This window comes from Sturnira hondurensis, unplaced genomic scaffold (assembly GCF_014824575.4).
Source record: "Sturnira hondurensis isolate 20B ecotype Veracruz unplaced genomic scaffold, ASM1482457v3 Scaffold0004474, whole genome shotgun sequence".
Classification (NCBI taxonomy): domain Eukaryota; kingdom Metazoa; phylum Chordata; class Mammalia; order Chiroptera; family Phyllostomidae; genus Sturnira; species Sturnira hondurensis.
In genome coordinates, this window is record NW_028077105.1 from 8,128,425 (window position 1) to 8,150,509 (window position 22,085).

General features: G+C 37.9%; 1 protein-coding gene across 9 annotated transcripts in view; it reads right to left on the minus strand.

The window, feature by feature from the left end:
* L3MBTL3 (L3MBTL histone methyl-lysine binding protein 3) overlaps positions 1–22,085 on the minus strand; it is a 98,347-nt gene that overhangs the window by 28,117 nt on the left and 48,145 nt on the right. For all 9 annotated transcript variants that reach the window (XM_037045770.1, XM_037045769.1, XM_037045768.1 and 6 more), the window contains 5 exons: positions 15,871–15,947; positions 11,371–11,456; positions 9,416–9,526; positions 5,618–5,732; positions 3,616–3,718 (listed from right to left, as the gene is read on the minus strand). In XM_037045770.1, coding sequence (XP_036901665.1) covers positions 3,616–3,718; positions 5,618–5,732; positions 9,416–9,526; positions 11,371–11,456; positions 15,871–15,947 — 492 coding nt within the window. The remainder of the gene's footprint in view (positions 1–3,615; positions 3,719–5,617; positions 5,733–9,415; positions 9,527–11,370; positions 11,457–15,870; positions 15,948–22,085) is intronic.

Sequence of the window (22,085 nt, forward strand, 5' to 3'; positions counted from 1 at the left end):
TGACTGTCCCCTGATTATAATTAGCAAATACCACACTGCATCTCTGAAGAAATATTCCAAAGAAAATCTCTGAAACCTTGTGAAGGGGGTGTGGCCCAACTGAGGGACCCTCAGAGGTCTAAGATGCACTGGGGATAGGCCAGGGGTGGGTGGGGGGTGGGGGGCAGGCAGAGGGGCGGGGTGGGACAGCAAGTACAGACCTTGCTGTGACAGCTGAAACTCCTGGCTCAGACCAAAAGCCCTCCTAAAGAGATTATGGACATCACTTTAAGGTGGGTTTTCTTACCAGAAGACAAAAAAAATTTAATTTTCAACAGGAGCCCAACAACATGATGTCTGCATTCACCCATTTAAAAAATTTTTTTTCATCCATACGTACATCTATCAAAGTTGTGGTATTTTTTTACCATTTTGTGTCTATATATTAATTAAATTACGTGCAGCTTACATATAGCTCTATCAGTCCACGAGACAGCTGAAGGCTGGATCTGGGGCTAATTCACGGAGCAGTGCCTTGACAGGCAGTGAGAAGGTCGTGGCCAAGAGCACAGACCCTTGAGTTAGACTGGCTGCAATTCCCAGGTCCCTCCTTGACCAGCTGTCAATTAGGCAACTCAGTACACCGCCAAGGTGACAGTGGCCTCTTCAAAAATTCGGAGTAACAGTTCTGTATTACAGGGCCGTCTGAGGTTTCGTGCACGCAAAACAGTCAGTGAAACACCTCACAGAGTAAATTAACGCTCAGGGTATGTCAGCTGCCGGCGGTGGGCGGGGGAAACTGCTGCTCAAAAGTATTTCCGGAACAACAGAACTCACAAACATCTAATGGAAATTCGGCACGCTAATGAGTATTTCTGGCATTGAGACTTACATAATATTTGAAAATAATCCAGTTGCCTTTACTCGGCAATACTAAATAACTCCCAAAATGCAGTACTGGGAGTTAAACTAAGTTAATTTAACTTAGTTTAAATTAATTGTATAACTTTTGGATTGCAATCATGCAAACAAAAATGATTTGTAAAAGGATATTTGCAAAGGGAATCATCATCCTTTCTATGCTCAGACTCTAGTTTAGAACACGCTGAACCTCCTAAAAAAGAACTGGGAGGAGTGTTGCCGAAGGAAGCCATGCAGCACTGCAGGGAGGTGGAAGGAAAGAGAGAAAGGAGACTAAACAAAGATGACAGTGACCACACCGATTCAACAATTCCTGCTGGTGTCAGAGGGACGGGTTGCGCACCCGTTAGACATTTTAAAGACACAGACTCACAACCTGCACGGTCCAGATGAGCAACAAGGTATCATTCTTCTTACTGGGCAACCCCTTTAACCTGCAGTTAGAACACTTATACTGACAGGTTATTTAAATATACACCTGAACAGACAATGTGTTTCTTCTTTAAAAAACCCACTTACATTACAGTAATTTCTCAGTATTTCAGTAAAAATCTAAAACAATCTAAAAAGACCTCCAAATCGCCTAAATAATACATCAAATTTCAAATGTATAAATTTGGTTTCTTTTTAAAGTTACTTAGAGGTAAGAGAAAAATACATTTTTGATCAACAAATTCTTATATTTGACTATATTTCTGCTGTGTGATCTTTGCTAATCTACAAAAATATCACCTCTCTGTATTCAAATCATTCAGTCAGCCAATCATGTAATATGCTACCAAACAAATATTTCCAGCAGAATTTGCCCTTTTCTCATTATTAATGGTCAACTCAAAATAACTTTCAGAAGCTGTCTACACTAGTCACACTGCCAAGGAAGGCAAAACAGCTAGAGTAAATCTCTTTGAAATCATGAATGTGTTTTCTCCTATGAAGGTTTAAACTACAGACATACTCATTCTTTTCAGGATCACCATGGTAACTACATTTGCTATGAATCTGAATTAAGATCATTAAAATGTCCATACTACCCAAAGCAATCTATAGATTCCCATCCAGATTCCAATGATGTATTTCACAGAACTAGAACAAATATTTCAAAAATTTATATGGAACCACAGAAGGCCCCAAATAGCAACGGTGATCCTGAGAAAGAAGAACAAAGCTGTAGGAATCACACTGCTTAGTATCAACCTATATTATAAGACCACAGTAGTCGAAACAGCCTGGTATTGGCATGAAAACAGACACATAGATCAATGGAACAGACTAGAGAGCCCAGAAACAAACCCACACCTTTACAGTCAATTAATATTCAACAGAGGAAGCAGGCACATACAATGGGCTAAAGACAGTCTACTCACTAAATGGTATTGGGGAAATTGGGCAGATACATGCAAAAAATGAAACTAGCTCACCTTCTTACATACACCACACACAAGAATAAATTCAAAATGGACCAAAGACTTAAATATTAGACCCCAAACCATAAAAATTGTAGAAGAAAACAGAGGGAGCAAAATCTCAGACATTGCTCCTAGCAGTATTTTAACTGATATATTTCCCTAGGCAAGGGAAACAAAAGGAAAAAAATAAACAAATGGGTCTACATCAAACTAAAAGTTTTTGCACAGCAAGGAAATCATAAACAAAATAAAAAATGAACCCACAGAATGGGAGAACATATTTGCTGATACAACTGATAAAGGGTTAACATCCAAAATTTATAAAGAACTTATAAAACTTAATACCAAAAAAACAAAGGTGCGATTAAAAAATGGGCAAAGGTCCTGAATAGACACTTTTCCAAAGAGGACATACAGACAGAAAATAGACATAAAGAGATGCTCCATGTCACTAATCATGGGAGAAATGCAAATAAAAAGCACAATTAAACACCATCTCATGCCTGTCAGAACGACTGTCATCAATAAACCAACAGACAAGTGCTGGTGAGGAGGTGGAGAAGGGGAAGAACCCTAGTGCTCTGTCGGTGGGAATGCAGACTGGTGCAGCCACTGTGGAAAGCAGTGTGGAGCTGCCTCAAAAAAAGTACACGTGGATCTGCCTTTCAACCCGGCAACCCCACTTCTGAGAATATAGCTGAAGGAACCCAAAACACTAATTCAAAAGAATATAAGCACCCCTATGTTCACTGCAGTGTTATTTACCATTGCCAAGATATGGAAGCAGCCCAAGTGTCCATCAAGAGACGAATGGATAAAACAACCACGGGACATCTACACAATGGAATACCACTCAGCCGTAAAAGTGAAGACAGTTTTACCCTCAGTGAAGGTATGGATGGACCTGGGGAACACTGTGCTAAGTGAAAAGGGTCAATCAGAGAAAGACAAGCACCATATGATTTCACACATATGTGGAATCTAAGGAACAAATTGAAGTAACAAGGAACCTGGGGACAGACTCAGGGATGGAAAGCAGGACAACAGCTAGTTGGAGGGGAGGGGAGCAGGTGGACAGATTGAGCAAAATGGAAAAGGACAAATGGACATGACAACAGTGTAATGATTGCTAGGGGGAGTGGGGTATAAGAGGACTAAATGATGATGGAAAAAACACAACAAAGATGAAATAAAACAATAAACTAGTTCACACTTATTCCGTATACATAAAAACTATTATGTCGCATATGTGAGACATCCTCAACCTGACCTTGGAAGGAATCCCCACGTGAGCGGCAGCACCACATACCTTTGAGGGCCCAGGTTTCTCGCTCTCTTAAAATGACCGATCCCTTTACATCCCGGGGTCGAGCACCCACCATGTTCCGAAGCTTCCATTAATTCTAAGGGGCCTATGAAAAAGGAAAAAAAGAGAAAGAAGAGGCATGAAGTTAACCAGAAGGTTCTAAGAGTCAAATGTCTGAGATTAGAATAGAGGGAAAATGCCTAAAAATATAATCTTGAATCAATATCCATAAATAACAAAAAAAGTGGATCCTATAAATTTAAAAGAATTTTAGAAGTCTCTACTAAAGATGCTCCTCTACAACTTTGTTCATGTTATTTATCTGGCTTTAACAGTGAAATAGTAAACTTTGATCTAACCCTTCCAAAATGTCACAAATTCCAGAATCCAGAGGGACCTAATCTGAATTAATGAGAAGATTCTAAACAAATGTTTTGAAGTACAAAACAATATATAGGGTTGGCCAAAAGTCCGTTGGTTTTTTTCCCTATGATAGCTCTGCTTAGTTGTCTTTAACTTCATTTGAAGTAAATTTGTTAGATTGTATTGTGACAGGTGTCATACAGTGTGCATTAAAAAAAATCAAAATTGGTGAATTTTTGTGTAGCCATTTTATTACTGAAGATGGAAAAAATAAATATTTTCAGCATATTATGCTTTATTTCAAGAAAGATAAGAATGCAACTGAAATGAAGAAAAAAAAGATTTGTGCAGTGTATAGAAAAGGTGTTGTGACTGATCAAATGTGTCAAAAGAGGTGTGTGAGTTTCGCACCAGTGATTTCTCACTGGACTGTGCTCCATGGTCGGGTAGACCAGTTGGAGTGGATTGCGATCAAATGGAGACCTTAACTGAGGGTTATACCACTCGGGAAAGAGCAGACACAGTCAAAATATCCAAATCAATGAAGTTACTGGTAAAACATTTTTTTAAACTGTCTTTTATTTTACAGAAAAAATCTAAACAGACTTTTTGGCCAAACCAAGTTTTACACTATGAAAACTTCAAATGCCAAACTGGACACAAAAGAATTGTCACAGATCCCACTCCAGCTACCCCCTCCACATTTCGTGCCTCCCCTTGTCCTGACAACGTGCAGCCTCCTATATGATCTTCTTATATCCAATACATCTAATACATGTATCAAGTTTTTCATTTTATTTTGCCACATAAAAGGAACAACAGAGATGTGTGCTATTCTGAAACAGTCTTCTTTGGTCTTTAAGTCTTACAAATCTTCCCATCTGAATAGTAATACTCTTTGTGAGTGTTACATAGTAGCTGTAATTGAATGCACCACAATTTGTTTAGCGGATTTTTGTTTCTAAGTTTGGTTACGTTAAACCTACTGTAACCAATACCATGTCTGTGCAATTTTATACAAGCCCTTACGTAGCTCATATATGATACCCAGAAATGAAGCTACTAGGTGAGGAAGGCACACTAAATACTTTTAAAATGCAACAATAATTCATTGTATTTTCTACATGTTTTTTCCTATAATGTGTATATTTTCTTCCCAAATTGAGATCCTAGTATGTCATATTCTAGGTGTACATCTTTCTTTTAACAAAAAATAACTGAATTTAATTGAAATGTTTATTGAGGTCATTGTAGTTTTGCATGCAGTCATAAGTAACAATTCAGAGGGAGACCTCTTACATATTTTGACCAGTTTCTCCCAATGGTAACATTTTAGAAAACTATTTATCAACAATGATAGATTAAGTTTTGATAGTATGATAAACTGTCTTCTAAAAATTCAGTACTAATTTTAAAAGGTGATTACTACTTCTAAATAAAAAGAAAATACACACTTTACATTTTCAGACATTAATTTTTCTTTTACATACTTTTTGCTACCAGGTAATTAAAAATGTAGTAAGAGAGACAAGGAGTACATAGAGAAGAAATGTATAGCAGAAAGACAAGGGTAAGGGAAAATAAATTATTAAGCATCACACAAGAAAACAGAAACGTTTATTTTCTAGCCTTGAGTTCTTACTCAGAGGGGGCTGAAGAGGATGCCCAGTTTTCGAACACCAGCCCACGGGGTGGATGTCGGGGGAGTCGGCCTCCATCCAGTAATCATACCAGCTGTTCCAGCCGTCAAAGTGAACCTGCTCAACAGCGACCACAAAAAATTCAACAATTCAGGTGTAAAAATTCCTACATCAAAAGTCTTGCTCACCATAAGCATTTTCATTCTTTTCTAACTTATACAGTAGATTGAATACCAAATAAACGTTTCAATTATTTAAATTACTTGGTTCACACTATAAAAAAATATGCCCTTTTCACCCATCTTCAAATTTCCTAACCATCAATAATGTCTTTCTTGCCAAAGGCAGTTTTTTTGCCAATACTTCTACAGATATATTATGCGTATCTCCTCATAAGCAACCTGAGTACTTAACACCTTATTAGAAGCAACACCAAACACCCAGGAAAAGTCACTGGAGTAACGCATAAATCAGCCAAGTGGGGGAGGTGGCAGGGGAGCGTGCAGAGGCAAGAGGGCCTTTTATGTAAATGTCAAGTTTCCTAAAATTATGTTTAAAAGGACTTCTTAAAAACATTACTGCCCTAAAATATACCCAGTTTACAAAATATCCTTCCAGCGAATGCATTTTTAGATATTTTTCCTTACAGATAATTACAATATCTTGCAAAGAGGTTTCACAGACTGGTCAATGCCACCATCTCTACTGGCCACCAGGTACAAGGGCAAGTGGTCTTTCAGACACAGTGACTAAGAACCAGCTACCTATTTTCTAAATATTACATTTTTTACATCTCTTAGTGTGACAGGATATACTGACAAGCTATATACAGGGTAGGGCAAAATAGGTTTAAAATTGTAGAAAGGAGGTTTAAGTATTTGCATTTTACATACAAACACATGTACACCTACTTTTGCCCCCACCCTGCATATTTTACTTTTAAATCAAGCTTGCCATCTAGGTGTCCTTTTAAAGTCTATGAACTCATTAATCCTCATAAGACCACAGATGCCAGATGGATAAAAAATTCAAACACCGAAAACTGAACAATAAATGTTCTAGAAGAATGTATGAGTAAATGTATTTCTAATCTTCAGAGTGGAATTGCCTTTATAAGTAAGACACTAAACTCAAAGCCATAAAAGACAGATCAATCTGACTGCACCAAAACGTAAAGTATTGCACGTAAGACGCAGAACCACTAGAAACCCCAAAACACATTTGTTACACATATTGATGATGCACTGCTCCTCAATTTATTAAAAAGTCACACATCAATATAAAGAGATAAAAACCCAATAGAAGGATACAAAATACATGCAAATGGTTCACAAACAGGAAAATAAATATAAACAATAAATATATAAAAATATAGTCAAAAAGAAAAAGAAAAAAAAAGATACTCAATTTCACTTGTAACTAAAAAAAAAGAATCACTGTAACTGTAAGATGCAACTCTTCTCTTTTGAACCTGCCAGCAATGTTCCATTTTGGTGATTCCTGGAGCTGATGAGTATGAGAATGAAAGATGTTCTGACAGAAGGACTGGTAAGAGTATTAACTGATGAGATATTTTTGGAGAGTTATCTAGCAACAACAATTAACTTATAAAATGCATCATCTTTGACATGATCATCTCAATAACTTAATTCATTGTTTATAGAGAAAAATATTCAAAATGCACACAGTCAGGGGACTGGATAAATAAATTATGGTACATTTATTGATGAAATAGTGCATGGTTAAATTGTTGAAGTACATATGTATGGGTTCAAAATAATCTCCGTTGGAAAGAATCTTCTTTCTCAAGCTTAGAAATAAGGTAATCCAAGGATTAAAACCCACAGAATAGAAATGCTTTTTTTAAACTCGAAAAAAGTAACATGTAGCCCTGGCTGGTGTAGCTCAGTGGATTGAGCACAGGCCTGGGAACCACAGGATCGTGGTTCGATTCCCAGTCAGGGCACATGCCTGGGTTGCAGGCCAGTTCCCAGCAGGGGACTCATGAGAGGCAACCATACATTGATATTTCTCTCCCTCTCTCCTTCCCTTCCCCTCTAAAGATAAATATATAAAATCTTTTTAAAAAAGTAACATGTGTTCCTGAAACCAAATAATTAAAAAGAAAAACCTAATAATTTATAATTCTCCCACCCTAAGAAGCACTGTCATTATTTTGATGCTTATTTCCGTAACTGCTTACACATGAGTTCTTTAAAAAAACAATTCTGGACATCAAACATAAAACACACAAATTTTTCACTTACCAATATTATTCTTCCAAAATATTTAACACCTCAGAGATACACAGTAATTTATTTCACCCACATCTACCACTATAAAAAGTACCGCTATGTACTCCTTGCAGTTTTTACCTTTGCATATTTTCTTTGGTTATTCCCTTACTTAACATAAATTCCTACGACTGAAATTCTCGCATCAAAAGGTAAACAACATCCTAAGGTTTTGGATGCTTATCACCAAACTGCCCTTCAGAAGTGCGGAAGCGCGCTCCAGTCAACTACGCGTGAGAATATACTTTGACGCTCCTCGCGTGAAACACACAGTCTCTCCACTTCTGACTTATCTGATGTACAAAAACAAGATTTTTCCTAATTCTGCATTTCTTTGGTAACTGGTTTACATTTAAAAAACAAATACTTCTGGTCCTAAAATACTCTCTTTATGACTTAACAGGAAAATATACTTGAAAAGGTTAACAGAGGCTCTCCATTATTTACAAAACGTGCAATTAATATTAAGTAATTCTATGTTAAAACTAGTGAACTGAATGTTAAAATTTCTATTTTATAGAAATACATTTATACAGGTTATTTTATTTTGTAACTTACTTTCTTACATGTTACCTCACTAAAGACAGTTGAAATGTGGTTTTTGAAAAAGAATGCACAAATCTCTACAGTTTAGGACTGTGACTAGCTCTGCCCCTGCCCCTAATTAGTAAGGAATTCATTTACAGTGTTCCTGAGCCTCAGCCTCACCAATGGAATAATGATAACAACATAAATCTCCCACGCGGTTATCACCATGAGTGTTATCCTGGAAAACATCATGTAAATCTGACAGCTGACTGTGATTCTAACTATTGTCATCCCTAAAAGAAATTCTAACCCATTCTACGAAGCAAGCTGAACCCATACTGTTCTGGTTTGCAAGTGCATTTAGTCCGAAACCAGAACAGAGATGGGGAGCTCTGACTACTCCCCTGGAGGGGCTGCTGCATCTCACCTCTTCACATGCACACCCGGCAAACCAAATCCATCTTCCTGGAGGGCAGCTTGACTTTTGCTAAATCCAACTCTAACTAAAAACTGATGTCCTTCGTGAAATTATTTCTGTTTACCTGTCCTCTGTTAAAAGGCGGGATAGTCTTCTGAAAAGTCTATGTCTAACATACCCCAACAAAGTAACACTGACCTTTAATTTCTGGAACAAAATAAGAACATGCTACTGGAGAGTGGGTTATTCTTTTCAAAGGAATGTCTATAATCTGCGTAAGCAGTCTTCTCTTAGTTATGACAAACTTTTACTATTTTGAGTGTGTGTTTAGTGAAAGTAGACATGACCTATATTAAAAGTCAGTTATAATTAAAGAGGAAACTTTTATAGATTTAAAAAAATGGACAAATGCTGACGAAGATTCACAGCCACTTAATTAGCATATTCCTGTGTTTTTACTAATTTAATTATAGGACTTCACAAATTAAAGATTTCTAAAGTTTCCATCCATGATACCTTGTAACAAAAGACACAGCAAAACCACAGCAGAGAGCACTTACTTTTATCCGGTGATCGTCTGTGTCTGCGACTGTTGCCACCCTAATAAACACGGGGTTTCTTTTGTCTACAGCCTCCAGCTTCATTTTTTTCTGGAATCCATGTGGAGGTTTCTGCCGTAAGAGAGAATTTTAGACAGTGAGATTAGAAGAAGAGAAGGCGGGCTCTATGCCACAAAACTAGAATTAAAGACAAAATTAAAAAAGAAGAGCCACTTTGGAACCCAGCCTCTCAAACTCTGAAGTTCCAAGAGTGGCTTTGGAATTCAGGCTCCTGATAAAAAACACAATCCCACATCACGAGGCCAATCCCATAGGCAATACAAACAGCCCAGCCACCTAGCCTACAGGAGCAAATAGGAAACAAAAGACCTTGTGATGAAATTCAAAATATTGTGGTTATTTGATTAGCCATAGGGAAGACAAAATTTTTTTTCCTCATTAGTTGGAGGTACCTTGGCAAAAATCAACAAGCAGGAAAACGATTTTTTAAAAAAGAGAGCATTAAAATGGCATAATTAAGACATGAAGATTAAAGGTAGGAATTCAAGCAAAAAGCAGAAATCTTTTGAAGGAGAAAACTAGTGATCTCAACATGCAAGACAGAATTGCTCTGGTGAGAACAGGAATGAGAATAAGGACCTACACCTCAATACTCAGCAGAAAGCCATAAACCTCTGAAAAAACTACAGGCAGTAGAAGACAAGGTAATTAATACGTATATTAGGTAAATATATTAAATTTTCTGAACTTCACATCTCTCTTCTGTGAAATGGGTGTAGTAAAAGTGTTGCTCTGAAAATTAAATGCAAAACTTAGGTGCAGGATACAAAACAACCAGTACAAAGCATCTAAAATCAAACTGGAGAAATCGTTGTTTTCCCTCTGATATCAAGGTGACACCACGCAGGTGGACTAATCCTGCTGTTTTTGTCCAGTTCAAAGCAAAGTGCAATGGAGCTCTTCTTTATACTGGATGAAGTTAGAGAGCTAGACAGAAATTCATAAGTATGGAATGACTCTAAACACGACTCTTTTTTAAATTCTGAATTTACTATCAGATGGAATCATACACATTCTTCAATATGGCTTTTTCATGTAATATAAGTTTTTTCTCAAAAATTTCTGATGTTCTTTTTTCTGTATTTGAGCTCTTACCTACTAATTAATCCTACTGATTAATCCTATCATTAAAAATTCTAACAAGTTATACACAAAAGGATCATTAAAGAAAAATGTTCTTTATAACAGGCTATGCCACAGTAAAAAAATTTTAATAGTTAACACCTTTCTTTTCCTTTAAGTTTATGTTAAATATAAATTATAAAGCAAGCTGTTTAAAACAGAAAATTTTTAATTATATTTCATTTCTTATTCTTTCCTTATATAGAAATGAAGTTTACTTTCAATCATAGTATATAAGAAACAATGACCTAGGTTTAGAAAGGTACTTTGATAAAAGCAGGTGCCCTTGTATTTTGATAATTAAACATGCTAATAGCAATAAAATAAAAAATAGCATCTCAGTCTGCCATAAGCAAATTCAAATGAATTACTGAATATAATTTTCATTAGAAAACAATGTCCTGACCTGATTGATCTTCCAGAAGCTGCTGTACAAACAACTTACTCCACACTGACTCAAACAGAATTATTTTACAAAAAGATTTAAAGTCCAAAATGAAAGTGGTTTTTAAATGCCAACAACAAAAACCCAACTAACAATTTGACTTTCAAAATTACAAAAATTCAGACCCTGGCTGGTGTAGCTCAGTGGATTGAGCGCGGGCCTGTGAACCACGTAAAAATTCAGAAATATCATTTTGGTGGTCTTCTGTTTCCCTCCCATTCCTATTCTAGCTCACCAGGACTATTGTTTTCTGTTCTTAAATTTCAATGAGTGGATATGATCACCATACAAATTAATGAAATATTGTAAAATAAGTATGTTCTCTCACCACTTTGAAAGCTCTTGCAGGAGCAGGCAAAGAATTGGTTTCTTCCAAGTATTTATCCCAAGAAAAATGCTTCACATTTGGATAACCTAATTTTAAAAAAGTAAGTCCCATTAGGTTTAACCACAATGACAGTGAGAACCACAAACTGACCTATAATATTACAAAGTGCTATCAGTAGAATATAGGAAGTTATGTTAGTATTACACACAATAACTTTAAACTACTTGCAATATCAACACACATTCATTACTATTTGTAATAATGAAATTGCTTTCACCTTGACCATGACTTCCCTATTCACTTTTAAATGAAACTTTTAAAAAAATGTGCATGTACAATTTCTCAGGTAAGCACAGAATTACATCACAACACACACACAAACATAAATACCCTTTAATCTAGTAATTTTACTTCTAATAATCTATGGAATTCTCATATACATGTAGAAAGACAATGCACCACTGTTTGTAAATGTGAAAATATAAAAATCAGTTAAATGACCACCAATATAGAAATGTGCAAGAAGTGTATTGTACACTTCTATTGAAGTGTAGAAATACTTTATATAGTTAATAGGAAGTATTTATTAAAAAGAAGTATAGAAATACTTTCTATAGATAATAAAAAATATTTATTAAAAAGAATGAGCCCTGGCTGGTGTAGCTCAGTGGACTGAGCGTGGGCCTGCGGACCACACGATCGCAGTTCGATTCCCAGTCAGGGCACATGATTGGGTTGCAGGCCAGTTCCCAGCAGGGGACTCATGAGAAGAAACCATACATTGATATTTCTGTCCTTCTCTCCTTCCCTTCCCCTCTAGAGATAAATAAATAAAATCTTTAAAAAAAGAATGAGATGGATTTACATATACAAATATGTGAAATATTCCAGATATATCTTCATATTATTAGAGCCAAGAAGCAAGACAAAATATAACACAAGGTCTCAGAGCAACTATCCTCCTTCCCTCCTGCCCCTTTTTCCTTACTCCGAGTCCAAAATCCATTAAGGACGCTTGAGCAGGAATTACTGGTAGCCCAGCAACATGGGAAACTGACTACATAAAGGTACTGAAAAAAACAGTAAATATATTGGAAATAACAGAAGCCAGACTTCTCACTGACTAAAAAGAGGTATAATTATGAACAGTGGAAAACTCGAATAAACGCAAAACTGATTAATATGAATTGGAGCTAATGATATAAATTCATGGTTCTTAATATGCATAAATGACATAGAAACAAATATAATTTTTATATATTTACAAATTTCCTATATCCACTGGAAAGCTGGAAGTAGCAACACCCAAGCAGCAGTGAGCACATACAGGGTTCAGATCTTACTTTCTAAGTATTATCCTCTAGTAAAAAGAACAATGCAGAATGGGAGAAATGGCTGACTTCAGGGTTGGGCCAGAGAAAGTGTAAGATAACCTTGTGCCAGAGAGTGGAGCGTTCTCAAAAAATTGTAAAAACATGTCAAAGCATACAGAAACCAGCTTAGAGGGGCTCGCACTAGCCATATCTGAGAAAACCCACACATGAAAATAATGTTAGCAGTCAATTATAACCCACTGATGACATCAGTAATCTCTGGGTCCACACTGGTATCAATAAGTTAAAGGAACAAATGGGAAGGTGAGAAAGCTATTATTTGCATAAAAATATCAACTCATTATGTACAAGGGTAATAAAATAAGAAAAATTACCATTTACCAACTTTAGAATAATAATTCATACTAGAAATATCAACACATGCTAAAATGTGTGAGTGACACAGGTGCGAAGTACAGAATAATTACACAATCTCAGTATCTCCCCATAAAACACTTGTTTATTGCAGAGAAAATAAACTACATTGGTGGAGAAGCCTAAAAAGCACCATGTTCATCAGTTAATGCTAAAATCCAACCAGTAATGAGACCACCTGACACATACCACCTGAAAGGACACATACACTGTTTCTGTGATTTCCTGCCCCAAACACATAACCTGGGTCTAAGCACAAGGCCTCACCAAGCACACCCAAATTAACATTCTTCAAAACAAACAGATGAATCTGCAGTCCTCCAACGTACTGAAGCTGTGGAAGTCAAGGACAGCCTCACTGGGGGAGACTAGAGGGTACGACGACTGAGAGCAATGCTGGACCCTTGTGCTATAAATGACATCACTGGTACAACTGACAAATTTAAATGGGCCTACAGTTCAAAGGGACAGACAAATTCCATACTATTCCTGCAGCTTTTCTGTACATTTAATGTTGTTTCAAAATAAAGAGAAAATACACAAACCGTTCTATGTATGCAAACATTTGAAAACATAATTTGAGGACCACATCTTGCACAATGTGATACTGAAGCTGATTTGCATGCATGCCTGTTTGCACACACAGAGAGGCAAAACCAGTTTTCTGGAAAGACACAATGACCAGCCACTAAACTATTAAGGGACATAACAGTGGTTATCTCTCTTCTCAGCCTAAACTTTTTTTTAGAAGGTATGTCTTACCATACTGGCTGGTCCAGCTCAGTGAATTGAGCACAGGCCTGCAAACCAAAGGATCGTGGTTCAATTCCCAGTCAGGGCACATGCCTGGCTGCAGGCCAGTTCCCAGCAGGGGACACAAGAGAGGCAACCACACATTGATATTTCTCTCCCTCTCTCCTTCCCTTCCCTTTTAAAGATAAATAAATAAAATCTTTTGAAAAAGTATGTCTTACCATATTATTTGGATAACTCAAAATAAGTCCTTTTAAAAGGAATGAAGACTTCAATTTTAGAAAAAGAACAGTAGGTATATTATGTGATTAGAGAGAACACAAATGTGGCCGACAAAGCTGCTCGGGGGACCGGTCCACAAAACAGCAAGGGTGTCAGAAGGGCAGCTGCCCAGAGACACCAGGGGGCAGGACCCCTCCTTCTCAGACAGGGATCAGACATCAAGCCCTGAATCTGCCCAGAGCAAAACGGGACCAGAGAAACACCTCTGGCTTTGTCACGGAGTGAAAGAGCAGAGTAACATCAGCATGGGCTCGTAAACCAGTCTCCTTATTTGGAAGGGTTAAAAAAAAGTGTGTGTGTGTGTGTGACACAATATATAATCACATAAAAATTACCATTTTCACCATTTTTAAGTATATAATTAGTGGCACTGAGTATATCCACATTGTTATGTGTTTCACATGAAATTCTGCATTTTCTTAATTTGTCAAAAAGCTACGTATCTTCTCTACTGAGTTATAAAAGTCCGTGAAAGAAGACCGATGAGTCTGTTAAGTGCCTCACACAAGAGTCAGCAGCAACGCCTGACTCTGCACCTTCCCAGGCTGACCCAGCGCTGCGAGGACATAACCAGGAATCTGTTACTCACTGGTTCTCTGCTTACTTTACAGACCTCTGATCATGACCAAAGAGGCAGTAAGGAAAAAATTAAGATCCATATCAAACTGGGAAATGGAAAGGAACCCTCAGGGCAATCTAGATGATGATGGTGGCGTGGCGATCCCTATTCACCACTCCGGCATTACCTAAGTCAGGACACAGGAGAACTGATCAGGAACCTCGCAGGCAGCCCCACACCTGGGCCACAACCAAGCTTCCACACTTCATGGTTTATGTAAATATTCTTTCATCTGCAAAACAGCTCTGTAAATTGGTAAAGGACAATGGCTTTTGCCCCTTAACATAGGAGAACCCCCAAAGTGGAAGGGACTCGCCTCACCCATCACAGGGAATGGTTGGCCCCTGAGTGAGTAAATGTCCAGACACTAACTGAGATCCAGGAATAAGCACCTGGGCACAAGTCTAAAAAGGAAACCAGCTGTTAGGGTGGAATGAGACAAGTATCTGAAGTTCCAGGTTGAGTCTGCTGCTTACATGCTGCAGGCAACATCCACCCATAAGCTTCTAGAATCAAGGAGCCATCCCTTCCCTTTGATAACAGAGCCTCACTGCTCACAGGAGCGTCCACAAGCAACCACCCGTAGCCGAGTGACACGTCATTAGCTGACAACCCTATCTGTTCATATCGGTTGTAGTCATGGCACCTTAAATAGTGATGCTCAGAAACTCAATGTCATAATTATGATGAAGCCACAGAATCTGTTCTTCAGCACAAGAAAATAAACTCAAACTGATATAAAATAAGACTACCTACCAGCAGGTGGACTGTTGCCTGTGAAAGAGAATAAGCAAGCTGAGAAGGCCCTAGGCTAGGGGCAGATAGCTGAAGTACCTGAACACTTCGGATACCAGTCAGCCAATGATCACCTGCAGGCCACCTGCCTCTTCTCGAAAATCCAGTTTTAGCGTAACACAACCACGCTTATGCGTTTACATATTTGTCTACGGCTGCTCTTCTGTTTCACCTCAATTGAACAGCTGTGAGAAAGGCTGTATGGACTACAAATCTAAAATATTTATGAGCTGGTCCTTTACAGAAGAGGTCTGCTGACCTCTGACACACATGGATAACATCAGGCATGCAGCACCCACAAACCTGGAGGAGTAATGAGCGTTCTCCTATGTTCCTTACACCAGCCGACTGGATGGATATGTGGACTAGATGCTTCACACCTGTAAATGATACAAAGTTAAAATCATAATCATCAAGAGAAACTGCCAAATACTAGTAAAAGTAAAAGAAAAAAACACCTTAATTAGAGATTGTGAGCACCTTATTACAATCTACCTTATTTGAATAAAAAGACCCTGCAAAGGACCTTTTACTTATCCAATATATTAATACCAAGAATTTATCATCACCTTTCTCAGTGTAAAGGTCATTAACATTATCCTTGATAAGAGCTGTTTAGGTGGCACTGGGGATCGGACAAAGCCTGCTTCAAGTGGAAAAAAAATTCGAAAGGAAAATAAGCAAGGTTAGGTCAACATGAAGTTCATACAGCAATTGGTACCTTTCTTAAAATATGTATTTTCATAAGATATTTTAATGTACAATTCCTTAAGGTGTATTGTTACAAATTGTATGAACAAAGCTATGGAGCTCTATTTCCAGCTACATTATTCTTTTCCTAGACAATCATTTAGTTATGAATTATTAGTAATGATGTATTACCTTTATTTTAGAAATATTTTTACTTTAGGAACAGCTGTTAATTCATATAGTGCTTATTTAAAATGAAAAAAAGGTAACTTTTGCTTAATTTTTTTCCTTCCAAGCTAATACAATTATCAAGTGTCTTTTATAATCATCTGCCAAGTTTGTGGTGATTAAAGCAAGAGCGCTAGACATTACTAGTTCTTTCAATTTTTATTGGATTTCTTTATAAATTGCAATTAAGGGAAATACTGTGGCATATTTTGACCATACATTCCCGCACTACCTGAATCTTGCTAGCATAAGGTTTTAATATTATCTAAATATTGACCAAAATCACCATCTTAAATAGATGAGGAAGCCAAATCAACAGAAAAGACAAAAACTACCTTATTTTCAACTGGCTTACTCATACTCTCTCAATCAGCAGTCAAGACTGCAGCAGAGGCTGGAATGCTGTGACGCCATGTCTGCCACTATCTGTAACACACGTCAGCTCTTAGTCCCATCTAGTGTCCAAAAGCAGAAATGTAACCACGAAGAGACTGAATGAAGAATAGCTAATGGTAAAACTTAGACAAATCTTTGACTGCTGCACCTCTCATTTCTTTCTTTGGGCTTTTAAGTGTGTCATCGAACCAGGCCAGTTCAAAAAAGAGTTGTTTNATTCCCGCACTACCTGAATCTTGCTAGCATAAGGTTTTAATATTATCTAAATATTGACCAAAGTCACCATTTTAAATAGACGAGGAAGCCAAATCAACAGAAAAGACAAAAACTACCTTATTTTCAACTGGCTTACTCGTACTCTCTCAATCAGCAGTCAAGACTGCAGCAGAGGCTGGAATGCTGTGACGCCATTTCTGCCACTATCTGTAACACACGTCAGCTCTTAGTCCCATCTAGTGTCCAAAAGCAGAAATGTAACTACGAAGAGACTGAATGAAGAATAGCTAATGGTAAAACTTAGACAAATCTTTGACTGCTGCACCTCTCATTTCTTTCTTTGGGCTTTTAAGTGTGTCATCGAACCAGGCCAGTTCAAAAAAGAGTTGTTTTTTTTTTTTTAAGTCTGTTTCACAAGTACATGCAAATTAATCATGAGGAAGTCTGCTAAGATCCAATGAGACCCAGACTGGTGGATAATAATAGAAATAATAATTCTTAAATAACCCATGTTTATAAATGTAGCATAAAGTGAAGAGACATTAAGATCCTCATTTTATGGAAACAGGAAGTGGCTGATTTCACCAAGCCCTTGGGTTGAAAAGACAAAGATCCTGGTTTTATTGGGCACAGACAGCCAAGCGCTAAGCAAAACTAATGCACATAAGCACTGGGCCCCACGGATCCAGACAGAGAGACAAAAAATTGTTTCAAGGCCCTTACATAAGGAAAACATCAAAGTTTTCATCTCAAGCAATAATGGTTCGGCTTCTTGAAGAAATACAGGACGCTTGGCCCTTCCCGCTCCCTAAATCCAGAGCATGATGACTCTGTCAGTTTACTTTCCTGGCTTCCACCACTGCCAACGCTTCCAGTTGGAGGGCTGCCTCCATCACTGCTTACTGCTAAGCCCTGGACCTCATCCGATTGGGTTATCTAGTTCTCCTCTTATCTCCAACTCATTTCCAAGCCCATTCCCCACAGCAGCTGTTTTCAATATTCTGCATTTCCTTCGAGCATAACACCTGATTCTCAAACACAATGACTACTTGGAAAAGATAAAGGAGACTCATTCCTCCACCGTCAGTTTTCCTTTCAGTTCTTCATCTCCTCCAGGCTGAGAGGGAAGAGTGCCTTCCTTCCCAAGGTGAGCCTCTCCAAGGGGACTGGTGTCCCCAGTTATTCAGTCCTGGACATCTCCACTCTGTCTCTCCACAGTGTGGCCTGTCACCAGGCTCAGACTCCACCCAGGCAGAAAACCCTCCTCAGAGGCTGACTCCCGTCAAGTAATAATCCACTTTCCCCCCAGGGCTAAACTTCAGCTGCTTGTCCCTTATAGTCTGTCATCTCTTTAACCTTTTGCAAATTGGTTTCTGCTTCTAAACCTCTTATTTTAATCCTCACATCACCCTAAGAGAAAGGTATTGAATATTATTATTAATCCTTCTCGTAAGGGGAGGCAAATGAATCTTAGAAGAGTTAAGTCACTTAACTGAATAGATTGGCTGCCATTCCCCAAACGTGCCCTTGCTAGCTTCCCACCCCCATGCTGGGCTTAAACACAGACTTTTCTTGGACCAGGAAAATTCCATCCCAAGATCTATGTAGATTCCTATCATCCTTCAAGGTCTAGCACAAATACCGTGTCCTCCAGGAAGCCATCCTGAAGAACCCCAGTGTGAGGCTGTCAGCCCTTCTGTCCCTGGGCCACTGCAGACAGCAAGCAGTTGGTCCTAATTGTTATGTGCTACCATCTCTCTCCCCTTCAGGGGAGCCCATGGTTGTGTTCCCCTTTCTCCCCAGATGGTGAGCCCGCCAGGGCCGAAGTGCACGGCCACCCAGGTTCCTTTCACCTCTGGAACTCATCGCTATCACCAACGGGTGCTTCCCAAGTATCACAAGTAACACACCTGCTACCTGTGACATTGCTCTACGACACTGACAACACACTGCAAATTCTGCAACATCACTTGGAGGACACACGTAAAGTTATTATTACTCTCCACTTATAAATGCAAAAGAGCTCCGCCTCTTAAATAAAAATTTAAATACACTCAGTAAAAGGCTCCAGCCCCATGTTTGCTCTAATTCATTAACTCTGCTTCTCTTTTTCACAAATCAGGTGGTTGATTTTGTGCCCTAACGGGGACACCAGGTTGAAAGTCAGAGATGGCTGAAGCTGCAACCCCACTGGTCTACGTCTTTTGACTAAACAGTCAGCGAGGTTCTGTCTTCACGATCTCCCGGTTCCAGAAAGACAAGGTCAAAGAAAACAACATTTCTCCAAGTTCCATTCCTTCCCAGTGCCCGGGGGAGAAAAGGAGGTAACTCCTTTTCACCTTGTGCTTGGGGACAGGCCCAACCCTCAGGGACCTGGAAGATGACAAGGGAAAGAGGCTGCCCACTGCCCCCACAACACCAGGCCCCCCACTGCCCCCCTTTCCTTCCCGACCCGGTCACCTGGGATAGTGAGGGCTGTTCCTTAATCCAGTGACTGTCCAGGGGAGAGAATTAAGTAGCTACCAACTACCAGTAACAAAAGTAGAGGAATCCGGAAGTAAACCAGTATACATTTACTATAATATATATACTATTTTCTTTTTATAAAATACTATTCCAATTTTACATACATTTAAATCCTACAAAGTGTTCCTCTTTGAAAGAAAGAAATGTTTTATTGCAACTAAACATATGGTAACACAAATGTGTGTGTGTAAGTTCCCACTAAGGTAAAGAAATAAAAATCACTATTCAATTCAAAAGAAGGGGGAAAAAATCTCATTTCCAAACTGTTATAAATTGGGAAAAGCAATCTAATTTGTAATCTCAATTACATACCTAAGTAAGTGATTTACACAGGAAAGAAAAACCATTCAGAAATTCAAGGATCAAAGAACACAATACTTAATAAGGCTAGAGAAATTCAAGTGCACTTAAGCAATTTTCAATGTGCCTAAAATGCACAATGATGAAGAGAACATATCATATTCTTTTCCTGATAATTAACAAAATATAATTTCATGTCAATATAAGTATAAATAAATCCTCAAAGTATATTCTACCCTAAAAATGATTATTTTGTGCTCATAAAATCAGAGCTTAAAAAAATCACTTTTTTTGCCTGCTCTCTCTAAAACAGATCTCAGGATCCTTCCTATTCTCTAGGCAGTTGGCATCAAAGAGAACTGACTGTACAAATTCTTGTGACAAACTCGCCTACACTTCCTCATCACTATTTTCCAGAAGTGTATTTTTAAAGGAAATAGACCTTATGTCAAATAAGCAACTTATCTTTTTAAACCCTGTAATACTCGTGAGACCACAAAAATAACTAAACATTCACTTACTTTGTTTGAATCAGGCAAAAGCTAAAAATAAAACCATTCTCCCTAAATGAATGAGAACTTTAAAAACAAAAAGCTCTCATTTCAACAAATTCTAGTAAGTGCTGCAAAGTACTATTTACTAACCAAAGGCCTCGACCCCAGTCATCACGTCGGTATGGCCAGCACAGGGTATCAGTTGAGGGTGGGGTGACACATATTTGCCCCACGAGAGGCAGATAACAGTATTTCTAAATGTAGTTTCCTCATCCAGCCCTTCACTCATGACAGGTATGAATAACTTTAAATAAAATAAAACCACTAATTTATAGGGCATGTGAAGAACAGAAGAACACAGTACGCATTAGGACAAGGATTCAGTCAGCGCAGCCAGACTGTGGGAGACCAACAGGCCCAACAACCTGGTTTCTTCAGTAATGGTTACATGGAGAAGAAAAAGATAAAGAACTGGATCTATACTTTAAAAGACATCAAGAGGGACATCAAAGCAATCACCAAGTGTGTACCTCATTTGCACCCCAAGCCATCAAACTAAAGCAAACAAAACCCAAGTCGACTGGAGAAAATGTTCCAATACATTAGTAACATTTTAGCATTTATAACATTATATATTTAGGAAAAATAAATCCCTATCTTTAGAAGACACATACTGAAATATTCACAGGTGAAAAGCTATAATATCTGGAATTTGCTTCAAACAATCCTGGAGTTCGGGTTTTAGGATAAGAACCTGGAGAAGACAGAGTGAATACAGATCGGTGAGTGCTGGTGCCAGTAAGGGCTGCAGGAGGGTCACTCCGTTACTCTTCTCTGTGTGCACTTGAAACTGTCTCTGCGTCAACAAACGCTTTACTGCAAACTAAGTGAGAAGATACCCCACGAGGTAAAATTATGCTTTGCAGAAAAAAGCTGGGGTAAAACACACCAAAATGTGAGTCTGTGATGTAATCACAGACTTACTTATCTACATTAAAAATATTCTGTAAAAAGGATATGTAACATATAACCAAAAGGATTCTATTCTGTAAAAAGGATTTTAAAAATCAAATACAAAATAACTTTCAGTGTCTCTCTTATAAAATAATGCAAGTAAACCTGATGTGTCTAAGAATCCAATTTGAGGAGTAAAGCACATTATTAATGCCTCTACTTAATATTTAAATATATGTACACTAAAAAGTAAGGCCTGGAAAGCTTCCCTGAACTTTAGTAACATTTATAAAATTAACATTCATTTGATACTGTAACATTAGTTATATTTCATAAATACATCTCTCACGTCTTTAAAATGTCCTCATGGTAAGTGTTCTCTGGAAGGGCCGTGTACACCGCACACCCACCCATTTTTCGTGCACGTTACACAGGAGATGACTATGCCCGTTATCATACCCATGGCATGTGATCATTGTATCCACGTGTAATGCACATCCTTACTTTTCCCTCAAAAATTTGGGCAAAAAAGTGTGCATTATACACGGCAAAACACGGTAAATACTTTAGAAATGCCTTTCATCAAGAAATGAATTGTAGTGATCAATGAACATAAATTAGATATGGAATATCATTAATTCAATTACTTTAAATAGAATGGCTTTATTATAATTATTTTATAATATGTTGCTTCTACTATTTTATGTAATATAT